The 14,691-nt window shown below is 37.9% G+C and overlaps 1 protein-coding gene across 1 annotated transcript in view; it reads left to right on the top strand.

Annotated features, from left to right (window-relative positions):
- The window catches only part of CDKAL1 (CDKAL1 threonylcarbamoyladenosine tRNA methylthiotransferase), a 433,436-nt gene that overhangs the window by 191,996 nt on the left and 226,749 nt on the right, over positions 1 to 14,691 (top strand). The window contains exon 9 of the mRNA XM_082499568.1: positions 5,328 to 5,431. Coding sequence (XP_082355694.1) covers positions 5,328 to 5,431 — 104 coding nt within the window. The remainder of the gene's footprint in view (positions 1 to 5,327; positions 5,432 to 14,691) is intronic.

Here is a 14,691-nt window from a genome sequence, read left to right as displayed (position 1 = left end):
ACATGTTCAAAAAGGTTTTAATTAGCCACATGGTAGTAATTTATCTGTGGATATATTTTACCGTGCTGTGAAATAGTTCTGTGTATTGGGCACATAGCTGATTAAAGGTTGATAATTCAAAGCAAGAGGTTAATAATTCGAAGTACCATAATCAGTTTAGTATGTTGGAAAACCAGGACTTAGTGTTTTTGTTCTGGACGCACTACAAAATTTATCCACAACATGTGGGTAATCACAAACGCAATGACCATTAATAATTGTTTCTATAAATGTCTGTAATTTCTTTGTGCAAAAAAGCTTTGACCTGTATTAGTACAAACTAACATTTACAAACCAACTTTAAATGCTTGAAGAAGGCTTCTAGTTTAACACAAAGCAAAACACTCTTTTGCAACTTACTAGCACGTTGGCTTTTTAGTCCCACATATTTGAGCTTTAGCTGTGACAGATGCTGATGTTTAAGGAGGGCATTACCTACTGGGCTGGTTTTAGATGATCCACTTGCTGGTGAATGCCACTTAGTAAGAGGCAATGATCAGATTCTCAGAGTTCCCAACAGCCTTTTTCCACTTGGTTGTCTGTGGTCTGAGTATGTGGCAGCATGGACAGATGAATAATTTGTTATGCTGGAAACTTGGAGTAGAGGCTGGCTTGCTAGGGAAAAAACGCTACAGAGACTTTATTATACTTATGGTTTGGTTTAAAGTTATATTTTCAAGAATAGATAAGTCTCATATCTGTGGAAAGTGGTTAGTTCAGCATTCCTACAAGTATTTGAAATCTGCATCCTTTTGTTAGTCAGCTGGAGCCCCAGAGGTTATTTTTTTTTCACAAGTTGGTATGAACAGATACAGTACAAATAGGATTTAAGTTTTGTCATTTTTTGTTTGCTTTCTGAAAATCAATCCTTTTCTGCGTTACATCCAACTCTGTCTCATTTTGGCTCTGTTACATAACCTCTTTATCTACCAAAAAAAAAAAAAGAAAACCTGAATTATTTAGGCATTCCACAATGTTTTTATTTTATAGCTCGAATAAGTTAATTGGTGCAGCGAAACATGAAAAGACTCTGCCTCCAAATTTCAGCTCCTAGCCCAAAATAAATCAACAGGCCCCCTGAAGTTGTACTTAAAGACCATAGTAACAAAGCTCTTAGAAACAATCCCACATAATACTGCAAATATTTGGAGAATAATTTCCCCTTCTTTCTTTCTGCTTCTTGCTGCACACTTTCATTCTCTCTGTGTGACCAAGTTTATTGCAGTACCAGAGAAAAACTGCTGTTACCATATTTTTTCAGGTAGCCCAAGACTTGTTCTAAAGAATATTTGCCCAGAAAGCAGCTCTGAAGATGCAGGAGAAACTAGTTTACTAGAAACTAGGCCTTGTTAGGAAAGGAACGTCGGCTGAAGACATGAAATTTATCTCAAGGTCCGGAGATCAATAATTTCAGTATTTAGTACTGTTGCTTGGTACTTAGTACTCTTACTATTTACTACGCTTGCTGTAGAGCTTTTCAAATGCTGCTACCCAAAATACAGAGCAAAATACTTAGTGAGATATTTATATGATTTATGCATAAAATATAAGGAGAAAAGAGGAAGAGTAACACGGTATTTTTTATAAATACACTATACAGGGGCTTCTATGATAAGGAAGTAGAAAAGTTCTATGTAAATAGCAGAAATGATCCTTCCTACTGCACACTGATACTAGTTTAGGTTTTGTCTCTATTTAGATCTATTACACAGGAATAAATTTAGAAGTATGTTTTAAATAACTTCTTAAATTATAGTTTTTACCAATCTTATGATGAAGTGACACATCTTGACGAAGATCTACAAAAAGCATTCTTTTCATGCATGGTTACAATTTAAGAGGATAAAAAATTGGTAATTAACTTTTCATTGGAACTCAAACTTTTACACCGAATTTGTAATAAGTCAGACTTTGCAAACTGAAGTAAATGCTAAAAGTTGGTGGTGTTACATTTTTCTTTTATCTTTCCAAATCCTAGCCAATGTTTGAGTTTAGTAAATTTACTTCATCCCAAGAAGTAAAATCTTGATGCATCCCTTTGTTACTGATGGTTGACAGAATTCTCTTTTGTAGGTAAAAGGGCTGGTGTTAAAGTAACCTTGGGGTCATGGGGCAGGACTGTTACAAGTTAAAGCTCTTCTTGATGACCTGAGAAGATTGACAAAATAGCTGGTACTGTTATTTTCTTTGGAGAAAACAAAGATTAGGACAATATCATCAATGTAGAACACACTTTTGTGTGCTGGCTCTAAGAAAGCAGACATGTCCTCTATGTAACTGATTTTCTGTTTCCTTGAAATGAAAGCAAAACTGAAGAAAAAACAACTTCAAAACAAAAACCAACCCTCTCAAAAAAATCCCAATCCAAATTCTCTGGGTCAGCCTATATATGACAAGTAATTATTTTTCTTTATTCTCTTCTCATGGACGTGGCTATCGAAATACCAGAGGATTTCCCTCTGCTCCGCTGGAAGGGCGGTGAGGAGCACTGACTTTCAGGGCTCCTGCTGGGTCCCGCAGCTGCTGCGGTGCAGTGACCAGCGCCTTGCGTTCGTCGCCTTACGAGCTGTCCCGTAACCGTAACGCGGATTGCCTGTGAGGTGCCCTTGTAAACGTATAGGAGTTTCCCCACTATATTTTGCCATCCCGGCATTTTCTTTCAGCGCTTTGCAGACCGGTGTGTGGGGCGCTGCCCTGTGCCCATCGCAGCTGTCTCCGTCCGACCAGGGGTGGGATGTGCGTAGAAGGCTCAAGAGTGAAGGAGTGAAGCTAAGCCTGGGAAAAAAGGGAGGAAAAGCTTTCATTAAATGTTGATCTCTGTTTCCCGCTATCTGAATTTGTAATTAAGTTTTTATTTTGGCTGGCGATTAGTTAGTTTTCCCTGATTTGAGCCTGTTTTGCCCACGACAGTAGTTGGTACGTGACCTCCCCATCTCTATCTAGACCCAGGAGCTCCCTCGTTCCTCTTATCCCTGTTCGCTGCCCCTGTCCCACTGAGGGGGAGGCAGTCTGGCTGTTAGCCCCCACCGACACAACGTGCCAGGCTACTGAAGGCAAATTGAGTATTGCTATTTAGGACATGACAGGATGCATCACCGATCCATAATGCTATTTTTGTGTAGCTGTGTGGAAGAAAGCTGGTTTACCTTAGTGAACGATGTAGAGGGGAAGGAGTGTGACAGTGGGATGACTGGATGGGAGCCTGCTTAGAAATGAAGTGTTGGGTTGAACGGAGTGTTGTGCTTTAAAAACAAAACAAAAACAACAACAAAAAACAACAAAAAAGGAAAAGAAAAAGAAAAAAACAAGAAGTAGTCGCACTTTGCAGCCCTGGAAGAATTGAAGGAGTTTGAAAGAGTGGTGGATGGGAAGCAGGGAGAGAAATTAGTACCCCCTGGGTTGTAGGGAAAGCCCTTTGTGGCCTACTTTAGGTGGCCAGTGACCTCGTAGAAAACATTTTAGTTTGCTAAATAGGTTACACAGGGAAAGTATAAACCAATTATCTGCTTATACGCTCTTGATTTCAAGTGCTACTCTTTTAAACATGCATTAGATCTTGCCCAACGAAAAGCTTTTGATTAGCAGAAGAAAGGTGAGATACATAAAAATGATATCACATCTCATGAATAAGTTGCCTTTGGGTGGGAATGAATCACTTGTTTGGAGCAGGTTTTAAAGGCTCAGATTAAGGGCTTTTATTTTTCCATTTTTAATAGATGGTTGTATATTTTACTGAAGGGCAGCTTATTTCATATACACTTTTAGTTCTTAATAGAACAGTCTCATTGGTGTGGTTAAGCAGTATCTTTTAGGTTTCTCATCTAGAATGGACAATAAAATCTGATGTTAAGGTCTGATAGGCAGGAAAAATAATATATAAAAATAAGACGATGCACAATTTACATCGCCCAGTCTAGTGGAGATAATCACAGACTATGTAGACGTCTTCTGGCAGAAAGTAAGATTCTGTTAGTGGAGAAGGTCTCAGGGCCAAGGTGATGGGGAGGGGCAGGAGGGCACCTGAGAAAATGTTCTGTGTAGCGTCCTGCACTTCATGATCCACTGCTTGTGCAAACGAGGTGTAACTAAAGTGTGAGGGGGATCTTTGTGAAGGAATACCTTTAGAGTTTGGAAAGCAGTAATCACCTAGTCATGGAGCTGCCAGACATCGTAATAGAAGGCAAAATATATCCAAGTAGTAAGCGCAACCTTGTAGCTGGGGACTTCATCAGAACCCACCTGATGCTGTCTTTGCCTTTTCATTATTGTTTTGAAAGTTCTATAGTAACACTGCTGTACTTAGAGTGTTAGCCTTTTCAGGCACCCAAATGCTTTATTATATTGAAGCTGTGGCTTTTTTATGGTGAAAATGGACAGAATTTAAGATGTTCCAGTAACCAGGAACAAGAGAAATATTTGTAGTTGTTGGGGGTTTTTTTGGTTTCGTGGGTTTTTTAGAGGTTTAAATGCTTTAACCTATAAAAAGCTGTAGATCAATATCAGCTTTAAAAACAGAGGAAGGGGGGGGAAATTCAACAAACTTCTTTAAACATTCGGCTTATTACATTTGTGGCACTACCGGGATCCAAAGGCTAATCCAAGAAAACCATACAATGATTGAGAGTTTTTGTTTGTTTTGATCTTTCCGTCCTCTTACTTTGAATTAGTCTGGTAATTGTCAGGTAAATTAAAAGCATCCTCGTTATTCCTTCAGTTGCTTACGGGACGTTTTCATTAGCTCCCCAGTCTTTTGTGCCAAGCTGTCTTTCTAGTTGGTGATTCTGACTTCATTGTGTTATTTGTTTCATTTATACAAGCCAAATGCAAGAAGGAAAAATTAACTCAGATGTGTTTTCAAACTTGGCCTAAACCACGACACACACTATTTTTAAATTCTGCTTTTAGTCTTTCAGGACTTTTTCCTTTATTTCCTTGTTCAGGTTGGATTTTTTTCTGTAGTAGTCGGATTGGAAGCCTGGAGATTCATCTTTAGTAATGAGCAATTATTAACTCTCTTATAGCTTTCAAAAAATATGTAAATTCCCGCTGTTGGATTTTATATGTGGTTTCCACTGATTGTTATTTCAACTTCTTATATAGACGTGAAAGATACTTTAAGAAGGTAGGAGGACAAAACAGTTTTCAAACTACTTTGATTTTAAGACGGAATACTACTATTTTCTGGTCATAGATATAAAAGCTCATTTTTCCAGATGTACTTAGTAAATATTGCTCTGCATATAAAGACTTTCTTGACTAGAAACAGAGTATTTTTGTTTTCTAAACAGGTGTCTCAATGCATGTACCTACTGCAAAACTAAGCATGCCAGAGGAGATCTAGCAAGTTATCCAATTGAAGAACTAGTGGACAGAGCCAAGCAGTCTTTTCAAGGTAAGGAGTTTTATCCCTACAATAGAAGTCAACCTCTGAAATGTACCGGGTCTTATTTTCACACATAACGATCGTAATGCAATATGGCTCTATTACGGTAATTGATGTTCTTTATTGTTGTAACTGTGTCTGGTGGTGCCTTTGCAGTAGAAGGCCACGCTTTGATTATGTTGAGCATCACTATTTACAAAATGTAGTCCTACTGTAAGGATTATTTCATTTTGATATTAGGCTTGCTCAAATAAAGTTCTGTGCAAGCATTTTGTCATGATGGTGGGGAAACACTAATTTTTGGTCATTTTATTTTATCTCTGCTTTCTTAAAGGGGAAGACAATATCTTTTTTCACTCAACGATAACAATAAATTTCATTAACCTCCCTGGGATTCTTAAAACCCTGTTTAAAGATACATTGCTTTTTCTGGTAATGGATTTCCTGGAGGAGTTCTGGGATGTTTGAGAGCTATACAAAGCTTATCAGCTTTTAAAGTTCAACAGAATATTAGTAATCTGACATGGATCAAACCAAATGTCGAAAGTTTTTCCTGCAATACAGTACTCTATGCCAGTATCTGCCTAAAACTCTTGTACACCTGGTAGTTATGATAACTTTATTGCACCTTAATATTTGTTCCTTGGATATAAATGTTGCCTGTGTTTCAAAAATACAGATTTCCAGATAGTGCCGGTATTCATGTCTGATGCAATCTCTGTGAAGGCACAAGTGGGTTTTTTGTGTTTGTGTGCCATGTTGAAGGATTGAATGTATATTAAAAAAATACCGAGGTAATTCAGGTATAGAATCTTCTTCCATCTTTGTATCATCTACTTTGAATTAAAAGTACAGCAATAAATACAACATGTGATGTCACATCCTCTGTGCGTGTACAAACAATGCGTGCATTGGGTTTCATTTATGGCTTTGAGTGTTGCAATGTTCCAGTAAGAAGTAGGTGTCCAATGATTCAACGTGTTTTCAAATCCATCCTTATTTAGGGATCCATAATGCACCTTGTTTAGATCAGTGATGAACTTGTGGCTGTTTGTATCTGTAGTATGCAAGGAGGAGTCCTTTTTTTCTAATCGAAGGCCACGTTCACAAATTCCTCCAAGCTCCTCTCTTTTCTTCTGTGAAGCTTATCTATAATTGCCGTGAAATTCCTCCTACTGCTTAGGTTTGTACAATTAATGCTGCCGTTCTGAAGTGGATGGACAAGAATCCTGTCATGCCTCAGATTTCTTGTTTTAGTAGGACAAGTTTCTTAAACCTGTGTGCACATTATGAAATGTTCAGTAACTGGAATACAAGGTGTATAAATACACTTCTTATTTTGGTGGAGAAGCAGTTCAGGAAACGTGTTTCGGAAAGCTAAAAGTTTTCAGTAGTACAAAACAGGTGATTTTGAAATCGGTAAGTAGTCACTGTGTAGGAGAAAAGCTGCCATTTGATGGTTGTGGTCATTATTATGTAGTAATTACCAGACACAAGTAAATCCCTGGTGACAGCAAGATGTGTAGGTCGAAAAGGAACACAACATTCCTTTCATTTCATTCAGGTATAACTCTGAAGTACTTTTATACTATGAGTAGTGTAAGAATAGTATTATAGCACTATATAGCTGTTGAAATGTTCTAAAGAAACTTTGAACAATTCACCAAGGGAATATGATGAAGCGAAGAGAAGATCCGGGTAACACAGTCAGGATTATGGTCTTAAGTTAACTATTTAAATTTTATTTAGATTTATTGTATGTGTGGAAAGAAAAAAAAAATCAGACAGTTGTATTGATAGTTGTATTTATGTGCCATAAAGTCCACATTAAATTAACATAAAGATATATTTGCTTGATATAACCAGAAAAAAAACTTTTGAGTTTTGTTTGTCTTTGCAGACAAAAAATGTGAAATTTTGGAAAGTATTTTGAACTTCAACTATTGTACATTTGGATTGAAAATTCAGTAATTCAATTCATCTGTTGTACTGTGGCCATTATTATAAATATTGACTCTTTCAAAATAACTTGACTTCTAATGGAAAAACTTGCCCTTAAGCTATTGTTTTGAAATTTCTTGAAGAAATGCTATGACGCGTCTCACAGCAGGCATCTCCGGGGAGTTCTATTCCTATTTGGCCTTACACTAGTACCTTTGTTAGAGGACATAGGGAAAGAAGCAAGTACTGAGTTGTAAAATGACAGGCTTTGCCTCCAGCTTTCACATACTTAGAAACGAGCATAAAATAGTCAGCTACTGAGTTTGCAGTGTATGGGGAATTTATTGCTGCTCGCTTGCTGCAGCTGGGCTGCAGAAACTTCATCAATCTAGTGAAAGACTTAAGCAATTCAAAGTCGTTATTAAAGTTCTTGCTGCATTACTGAGCCACAACCTCTTCAACAATCACTTCTGTTTTCTCAGAAGATGTGTTGCTGAAGCTCTAGTGAAAAATACAGAGAGGTACAGATGTGCGGTGAGAAGTTTTCCCACTTTGGAATTATTCGTGGGAGAACTGAGTGTCTTAGAAGAACAGCAGCAAAACAATCACAGAATCACAGAATTTTTAGAGTTGGAAGGGACCTCTAGAGATCATCTAGTCCAACTCCCCTGCCAAAGCAGGATTGCCCAGAGCACATTACTCAGGACTCCATCCAGGAGGGTCTTGAAAATCTCCAGAGAAGGGGACTCCACAACCTCCCTGGGCAGCCTGTGCCAGTGCTCTGTCACCCTCACCGTAAAGAAGTGTTTCCGTGTATTTGAACGGAACTTCCTGTGTTCCAACTTGTGGCCATTACCCGTCGTCCTGTCACTGGGAACCACTGAGAAGAGGCTGGCTCCATCCTCCTTCAACCCACCCTTTAGATACTTGTACGCCATAATAAGGTCTCCCCTCAGCCTTCTCTTCTCCAGGCTAAAGAGTCCCAGCTCTCTCAGCCTTTCCTCATAAGGCAGATGCTCCAAGCCTTTAATCATCTTAGTTGCCCTTCGCTGGACTCGCTCCAGCAGTTCCCTGTCCCTCTTGAACTGGGGAGCCCAAAACTGGACACAGTATTCCAGTTGTGGCCTCACCAGTGCAGAGTAGAGGGGGAGAATGACCTCCCTCGACCTACTGGCCACACTCTTCCCTATGCAGCCCAGGATTCCATTGGCCTTTTTAGCAACAAGGGCACATTGCTGGGCCATGGATAATTTACTGTCTACCACAACCCCCAGATCCTTCTCCTCCAAGCTACTTCCCAGCAGGTCCGCCCCCAACCTATCCTGGTGCCTAGCATTCTTCCTCCCCAGGTGCAGGACCTTGCACTTGCTTTTGTTGAACCTCATTAGGTTCTTCTCTGCCCAGCTCTCCAGCCTGTCCAGGTCACGCCGGATGGCAGCACGGCCCTCTGGGGTGTCAGCTACCCCACCCAGTTTGGTATCATCAGCAAACAATATGTGATGATTTTATATAACTGCATGATCAAGTCATGTAAGAAAGGGGAGACCTTTCAAATGCTGTAGTATTTGCTGCATTCCTCGGCTGCAAGCTATTTCAAGTAGTCAGCGGACCAGTCTTGGACTGCTAATGATATGGTATACGATAACATGGTACCTGTGTGACAGCAGCTGTAAAGTGGGGCCTCACAGTCGTCACTCTCTGATGCTTGTCTCCAGAATGACTTCGGAAGATTTTTGAAACCCTTAGGCTTTTTACTCAAAATTTAGCTCTGTGACTTAGCTGCTTTTTTTGAGAGTTTTGCATACCTTTTGTAGGTAAGTAGGTATTTATTTCAGGGTAATTTAGGGTCCGAACCTTTATTTTTTGATCAGTTTCGTAAAAACGAACTTTAATACTCAGCTGAGAGTGGTAACTAGATGACAGCAGGTGACAAAGCTGCAATAATTTGCATGCGTGTTCAGATTATTTATATAGGCATAAACTTGATTTCAATCAACTGATTAAAAAGAAGTGGCTGAAATCATCATGACTGAACAGATATCAGCCTGTGTCTTGTACTTTTCCAACCTCTGAAATAAACCGTGTTGATTTTTTTTTCTTTTTGTATTTTATTTTAGTATTTTAAATTCAATATAATGTCCACAAAAACTAAGTGTGTTGCGGGTTTCTAGTACGTGCTGCATACTTCCGTAACGCATTGGACTAAGCGTTAAGGTGTACTGACACTGAGTTTGTTTGCATACCTTGTATGGGTTTAGGTCTCCTGCCTGACCTCCATAGTAGTTTTGAAGTTATGACTGACATCAACTTTAATAATTCACAAAATCTCTTTAAAAAAAACAATCTATGTGATGTTGAAAGTAGACTATCGAGGTTTTCACTTTTTTAACTTGAATGTTTTTTCTGTAAATTTCAACTTTTTGTAAGTAGTTGTGTCATTATTTTTACATGGGCAGCCTCGTCAAATCACATTATATAGCAGACTTCTGTAAGACAGCTAGTAAAAGAAAAAGTATTGCAAAATATGGTAAAGTGGTCTTTGAGTAGAGAACAAAGGTCTACTGTAAGGATGTTTATGCAAAGAGGTTTTCTACAGCTGATAGTACAGCACTTTCTTTGTCTCATCAATTAGGTAGTATGTTTTTTTTCAAAATTTGCTGTATCATGTTCAGTGCTGTAGTGTGGGCAAGTGCGTTTGCCGTTATGAGAGGGCTCTTTCTTTCCTTCCAAAAGCTACTTTATGTATAACAATGTGTTTTTGCTTTGTATATGAAGTGGAAGGCTGGGGTAGCTGCCATTGGTGAACAGTGTTCCAAGCAGACACAAACATTAAATAAGCCTGTGCTTCGAATGTCGTGTAGAGTGGTGTCCTGGGATAGCTTTGGCTAAATTGTAGACTTTAAATTATTTTTTTTAATAGTATTTTAGTGACCATAAAAAGATATATAATTGATAATGCTACCCGGTGATCTGTAAACTCTAAATATTGCGAGAGACTTTCTAGGCATAGATAGTGCTTTATATTGCCAACAATTTTGCTGGTTCAGCAAACTAAGTTAAAAATATAAATAGTTTTATGGAATTAGCTGTTATTTCATTCTAAACTAGAATGAAAATCTTCTGCATGTACCAGTACAAAATTACACTTCTTTAGCATTGTATGCCTGTTGCAGATGGCAGGGAATATACCGCTATTAAAATACACGCTGCATAATTACAACTATATTAGCTTATTTTATGGTAGCAACTCGGGAGCTCAAATGAAAGTCAAGTCCTGTTGGGAAACATTGTTCTCATATCCTCAAGCTATGTGGAACAATGGCTTCTGGATGAATAATTGCAGTGGCAAAATATCATTTATTTTTATTCCATTATTTGCATGATGTTTCGCTGGCATGCATGGTGTGGAATTCTGAATAACGCTTCTGTTTAGGAAATCTTGGACAAAATGTAGCCTTACAAAGCAGAGGAGCTATCTAAATGAAGATTCTGAGTCTTGACTTTTATTAGTCGTCTTTAGCAATTATCCCTAATCTTGTAGATCTTGAAGTGTTGAGAGTTTAAAGGAGATTAATGTTAAATATTTCTCTCTCTACAAGTATTACTGAAAACAGATGTTTATGCAGATTGATAAGGATTGGTTTTATATAATGTGATTGGTTTCCAGAGCTTTTCAGATCCCGGCGAGCTTGGCTAATGGTCTCTGGTTTGGTTTTAGTAGTTCTGATGAGGTGCTGTCAAGACATTCTGCTTTATTCACAGGTAACCGGTTTTATCCCTGCACCACTACCAGTAAGCTCTCTGGATGTTTTCAGAGCAGCTGCCATTCATGAAAGGACAAATATTAACTATCGGCAATGTTTTCGGTTTCCCATTGATTGGCAAAAGCAGTACCAAATTTGGATGCTTAGGCTGTCTTCTCAGTAGCGGATTTGGTCTTTGAACACGCTGTGGGGGACTGAGTGCCCAGTCACCCAGATGGAGACCTGGGCTGTGTACTCGGGGTCCTTCCAGGGGCGAAACTAAGACTGTAGAGAGAGGAGTTGTTGAATGTGCAGGTCTCCCCTGGACGCGAGATAAACACTCGCAGCCTGGACACAGACCCAGGAGTGAATAAGCTGTCCTGGTGGTTTCAGCACAGCCTTTGTTAATGACCTTAAGCCTGCCCCAGGAAAGCTTTCTTAACTGATCTTAATTCCTTGCTCACTAATATTTTTGCCCTCCTAGTGTCAATGTTCTGTCAAATAAGTGTTATACCCACACTAATGTTTTCCTTCTTTAGCCTATCAGAAGCACTATCAGAAGTCAAGCATTTTATTCAACAATTTCTGCAACAGACCCAAAAGAAAGCTAGCTCTTCTTCCATACTAGCCAGGTGATGAAGAGACTTTGTTGAGAAACCTGTTGGATAATGGATTAAATACAAAAAAAGGTGCGCTGATGTTACCTATTGATATCTGGGAACTGAGTTTCCATTGTTCATATAAGCTCAAATCTTGCCAATGTGCAAACTGATACTTGATGTTGATTTTGTGGCTGTCAATTAAGTTCTGTTGGACTTATGCTTTAAAGTGCTTAGAAACTCCCAGAATTTGAGTCTGTGCTGTATGGTTCAAACACATAGTCAAAGTCTATGACTGTTGTAAGGATAGACTGGAGTGCACTTTATGTGGGAAGGAAAGGGAAAGAAAAACTCTTCATTATATATATATTGTTAAATATCAAGTAAAATTAAACTATATCATGTCAATGGCAGACAACTAGTCAATTAGTTGAATTAGATGGACATATCTTGGAAGTGTTGTTTTGGTGGTTTGTTTTTTTAAATTCAGTGGTCATATGGCAAGATTGGGAAATCTGCTTTGTACAGAACTGAAATATATTTGCTTGGTTTTTCTCAGAATAAAAGGGTTTGTTTCATTTTGGATTGAATTAAATATTTAGATCAACTTGAATGTTTTGTTTGGTTTGCAAAGTACCCCTTGCCTTTTAAAATTTAAGTCAGCTCCAAAACAAAATATAACATTTGTATGTGGGGTGCTTTTTTTAAAGTTTTTTTTTTTTTAAGGGAATGTTTACTTTCATTCCATGTGAAATATTCCACAATTTTGAAAATTTGATAATGTTTAAAAAATTTCATTCCTTTTGAAATTTTGATAATTTCAGTACAGAAATTATGCTTGTTCCCCAAAAGCTGTAAGCTAAACTTTGGCAAGTGTCTGCTTCTGTTCAACAAAAACAGCTTTAGAAAAGCAAAATTTTTAATATTTACCAGTTATTGCCTAGGACAGCATAACAAAAAGTTGAGTATAAAATTAAGAAAGTTAAGCTTAAGGCACTTCTTCATGCTGTGTCCTTTATAGCAAAAAGGAAGCAAAGACAAAGGCAGGTTTTACCTGTAAATGCAAACCAATTTTTTTTTTTCTGCTTTAGCCACACTAAAGAAGGTTTGAGAGTGAGAAAGAAAATGTTAGCATGGTTTAAACACCTCCAAAAGGGGTTGCAAAAGCCAAACAAAATTTTCTTGTAAGGTGAATGCAATGAAGAAACATAAAACTTTGATGCTGGTTGGCTGTTTCTTGAGTTCTCCCATACTTAAATCACACTATGCATTACCCTATAAAAACCTCAGAAGGAAAAAAAACCCCACACTTAATATCTGACACAAAATGATGTGTTGAAGGTGTAGCGTATATTGGCTTTGCCTTACTCTCTTTTCACAGCAAGAATGACCTTGTACAAGTATGAAGCCCATGCCTATTATAATTGGTTTTAAACTTTATTATGGAATTATTTTCTATAAGAGTAGACAAATTCTCAAAATGCTGGATTTTTGACAGCAATATATTGAATTCAACAGTAAACTTTTGTAGAAAAAGCTGAATGTGTTCCATTTAGCATTGTATAATGTAATGCTTGAATCTTCTTTTACAAAGTGCTTTTGCCTCTGTATTTTCTGATTTATAGAATCAAAATATTCTGATGCATAGAATATCATGTGTAAGACAGGAAAATTTTATGTGGAAGTCTTTTCCAGCAAACGCTTTACCCTTAAAAAAAAACAACCCAACCCCCATACCGTTTTGCAAGTCCTTTCCAACTGAAATTTTTGGGAGAGCAGAATTTTCCATATCACAGATAAACTTGGTTCATACCCAGCCTTGCTATGCATAGTGTTTTCTTATGTTGTTTGTTTGGTTTTTTTTATTATTATTGTTATTTTAGAGAGAAGGAGGAGAATGGTGACAGTGTTTTTCTAAGATAAACCTCTTCTGTCAGCCTTTTTACTGACTTCTAGGAAAAGTAGGCTTTATTCTAATACTGTTCCTGAAGTATAATTTGAAGTTGCATTCCACAGAGATTGGGCTGCTGTATTTCAGACACTTTGATAAACAATTTCTCTTTGTTCCTTTGTGCTTTTTGGCTATAGTCAAAGTTCTAGGTTTTTGTTGTTGTTGTTATTAAGTTTATTAAAATTCTTTCTGCATTGTCTTTTCTGTCTTACAAATGTTTTAAGTTTTTCCTGCTGACTTTGCTAATGCACAGAATACGTAGGCCAAGATAAATATTTTGGTACCAGCCTGTCATTTCTTAGAGTTATATGGGATAGTGTAGTGAATTGGTTTTTCGTGGCCCCATGTAATATTTTCTAATGATCCTGAAAGAAAAAGGTATAATTACATTCCGTCAGAGGTTATTAGAAGCATTGTCTTCAGGTACGGAAAAAACGCTACGTAACAGATATTTAAACACACATAACCAACATCATATAGCAAAAAGATATTTAAAAAGATAAAAGATGCCTTTTCAGTAGTAAATTACATTATCGTAGATATTTTCAAGCTTCATTTGAGTGAGAAAATTAGAAGTTTAGTGGGCTTTCCTCTTGGCTCACAAAGGAATTCCCTATCATGTTTTTGGTGTGTGTTTCTTTTATACAGTCAAATTAGCCAATATGTTACAGTTGTTTCTGTTTTCTTGAGTGTGTCTGGTAGCACAAAAGGTTCCTTTGCATTATTCTTAATTTTACTTCAGAAATGCAGTGGCAATGAAATTAAATTATTGGTGTCTAGCTTTTTTCCTCATTGCTCTGTCCGGCTTCCTGAAGAGGGGAAGGAGAGAGGGTGGTGCTGATCTCTTCTCCCTGGGATCCAGTGCCAGGACGCATGGGAATGGCTCAAAGCTGCATCCCTCAGGGAGGTTTGGACTTGACATGAGGAAACATTTCTTTACTGCACAGGGTGCTTAAACCCTGGAACAGGCTTCCTAGAGAGGAAATTGATGCCCCATGCCGATCAGTGTTGAAGAGGCATTTGGAAAATGCCCTT

The sequence above is a fragment of the Vanellus vanellus genome (assembly GCF_965231255.1).
Source record: "Vanellus vanellus genome assembly, chromosome: 2".
In the NCBI taxonomy this organism is placed as follows: Eukaryota; Metazoa; Chordata; class Aves; order Charadriiformes; family Charadriidae; genus Vanellus; species Vanellus vanellus.
The sequence above is the reverse complement of the archived record's forward strand: the minus strand, read 5'-3'. Positions and strand labels throughout refer to the sequence as shown.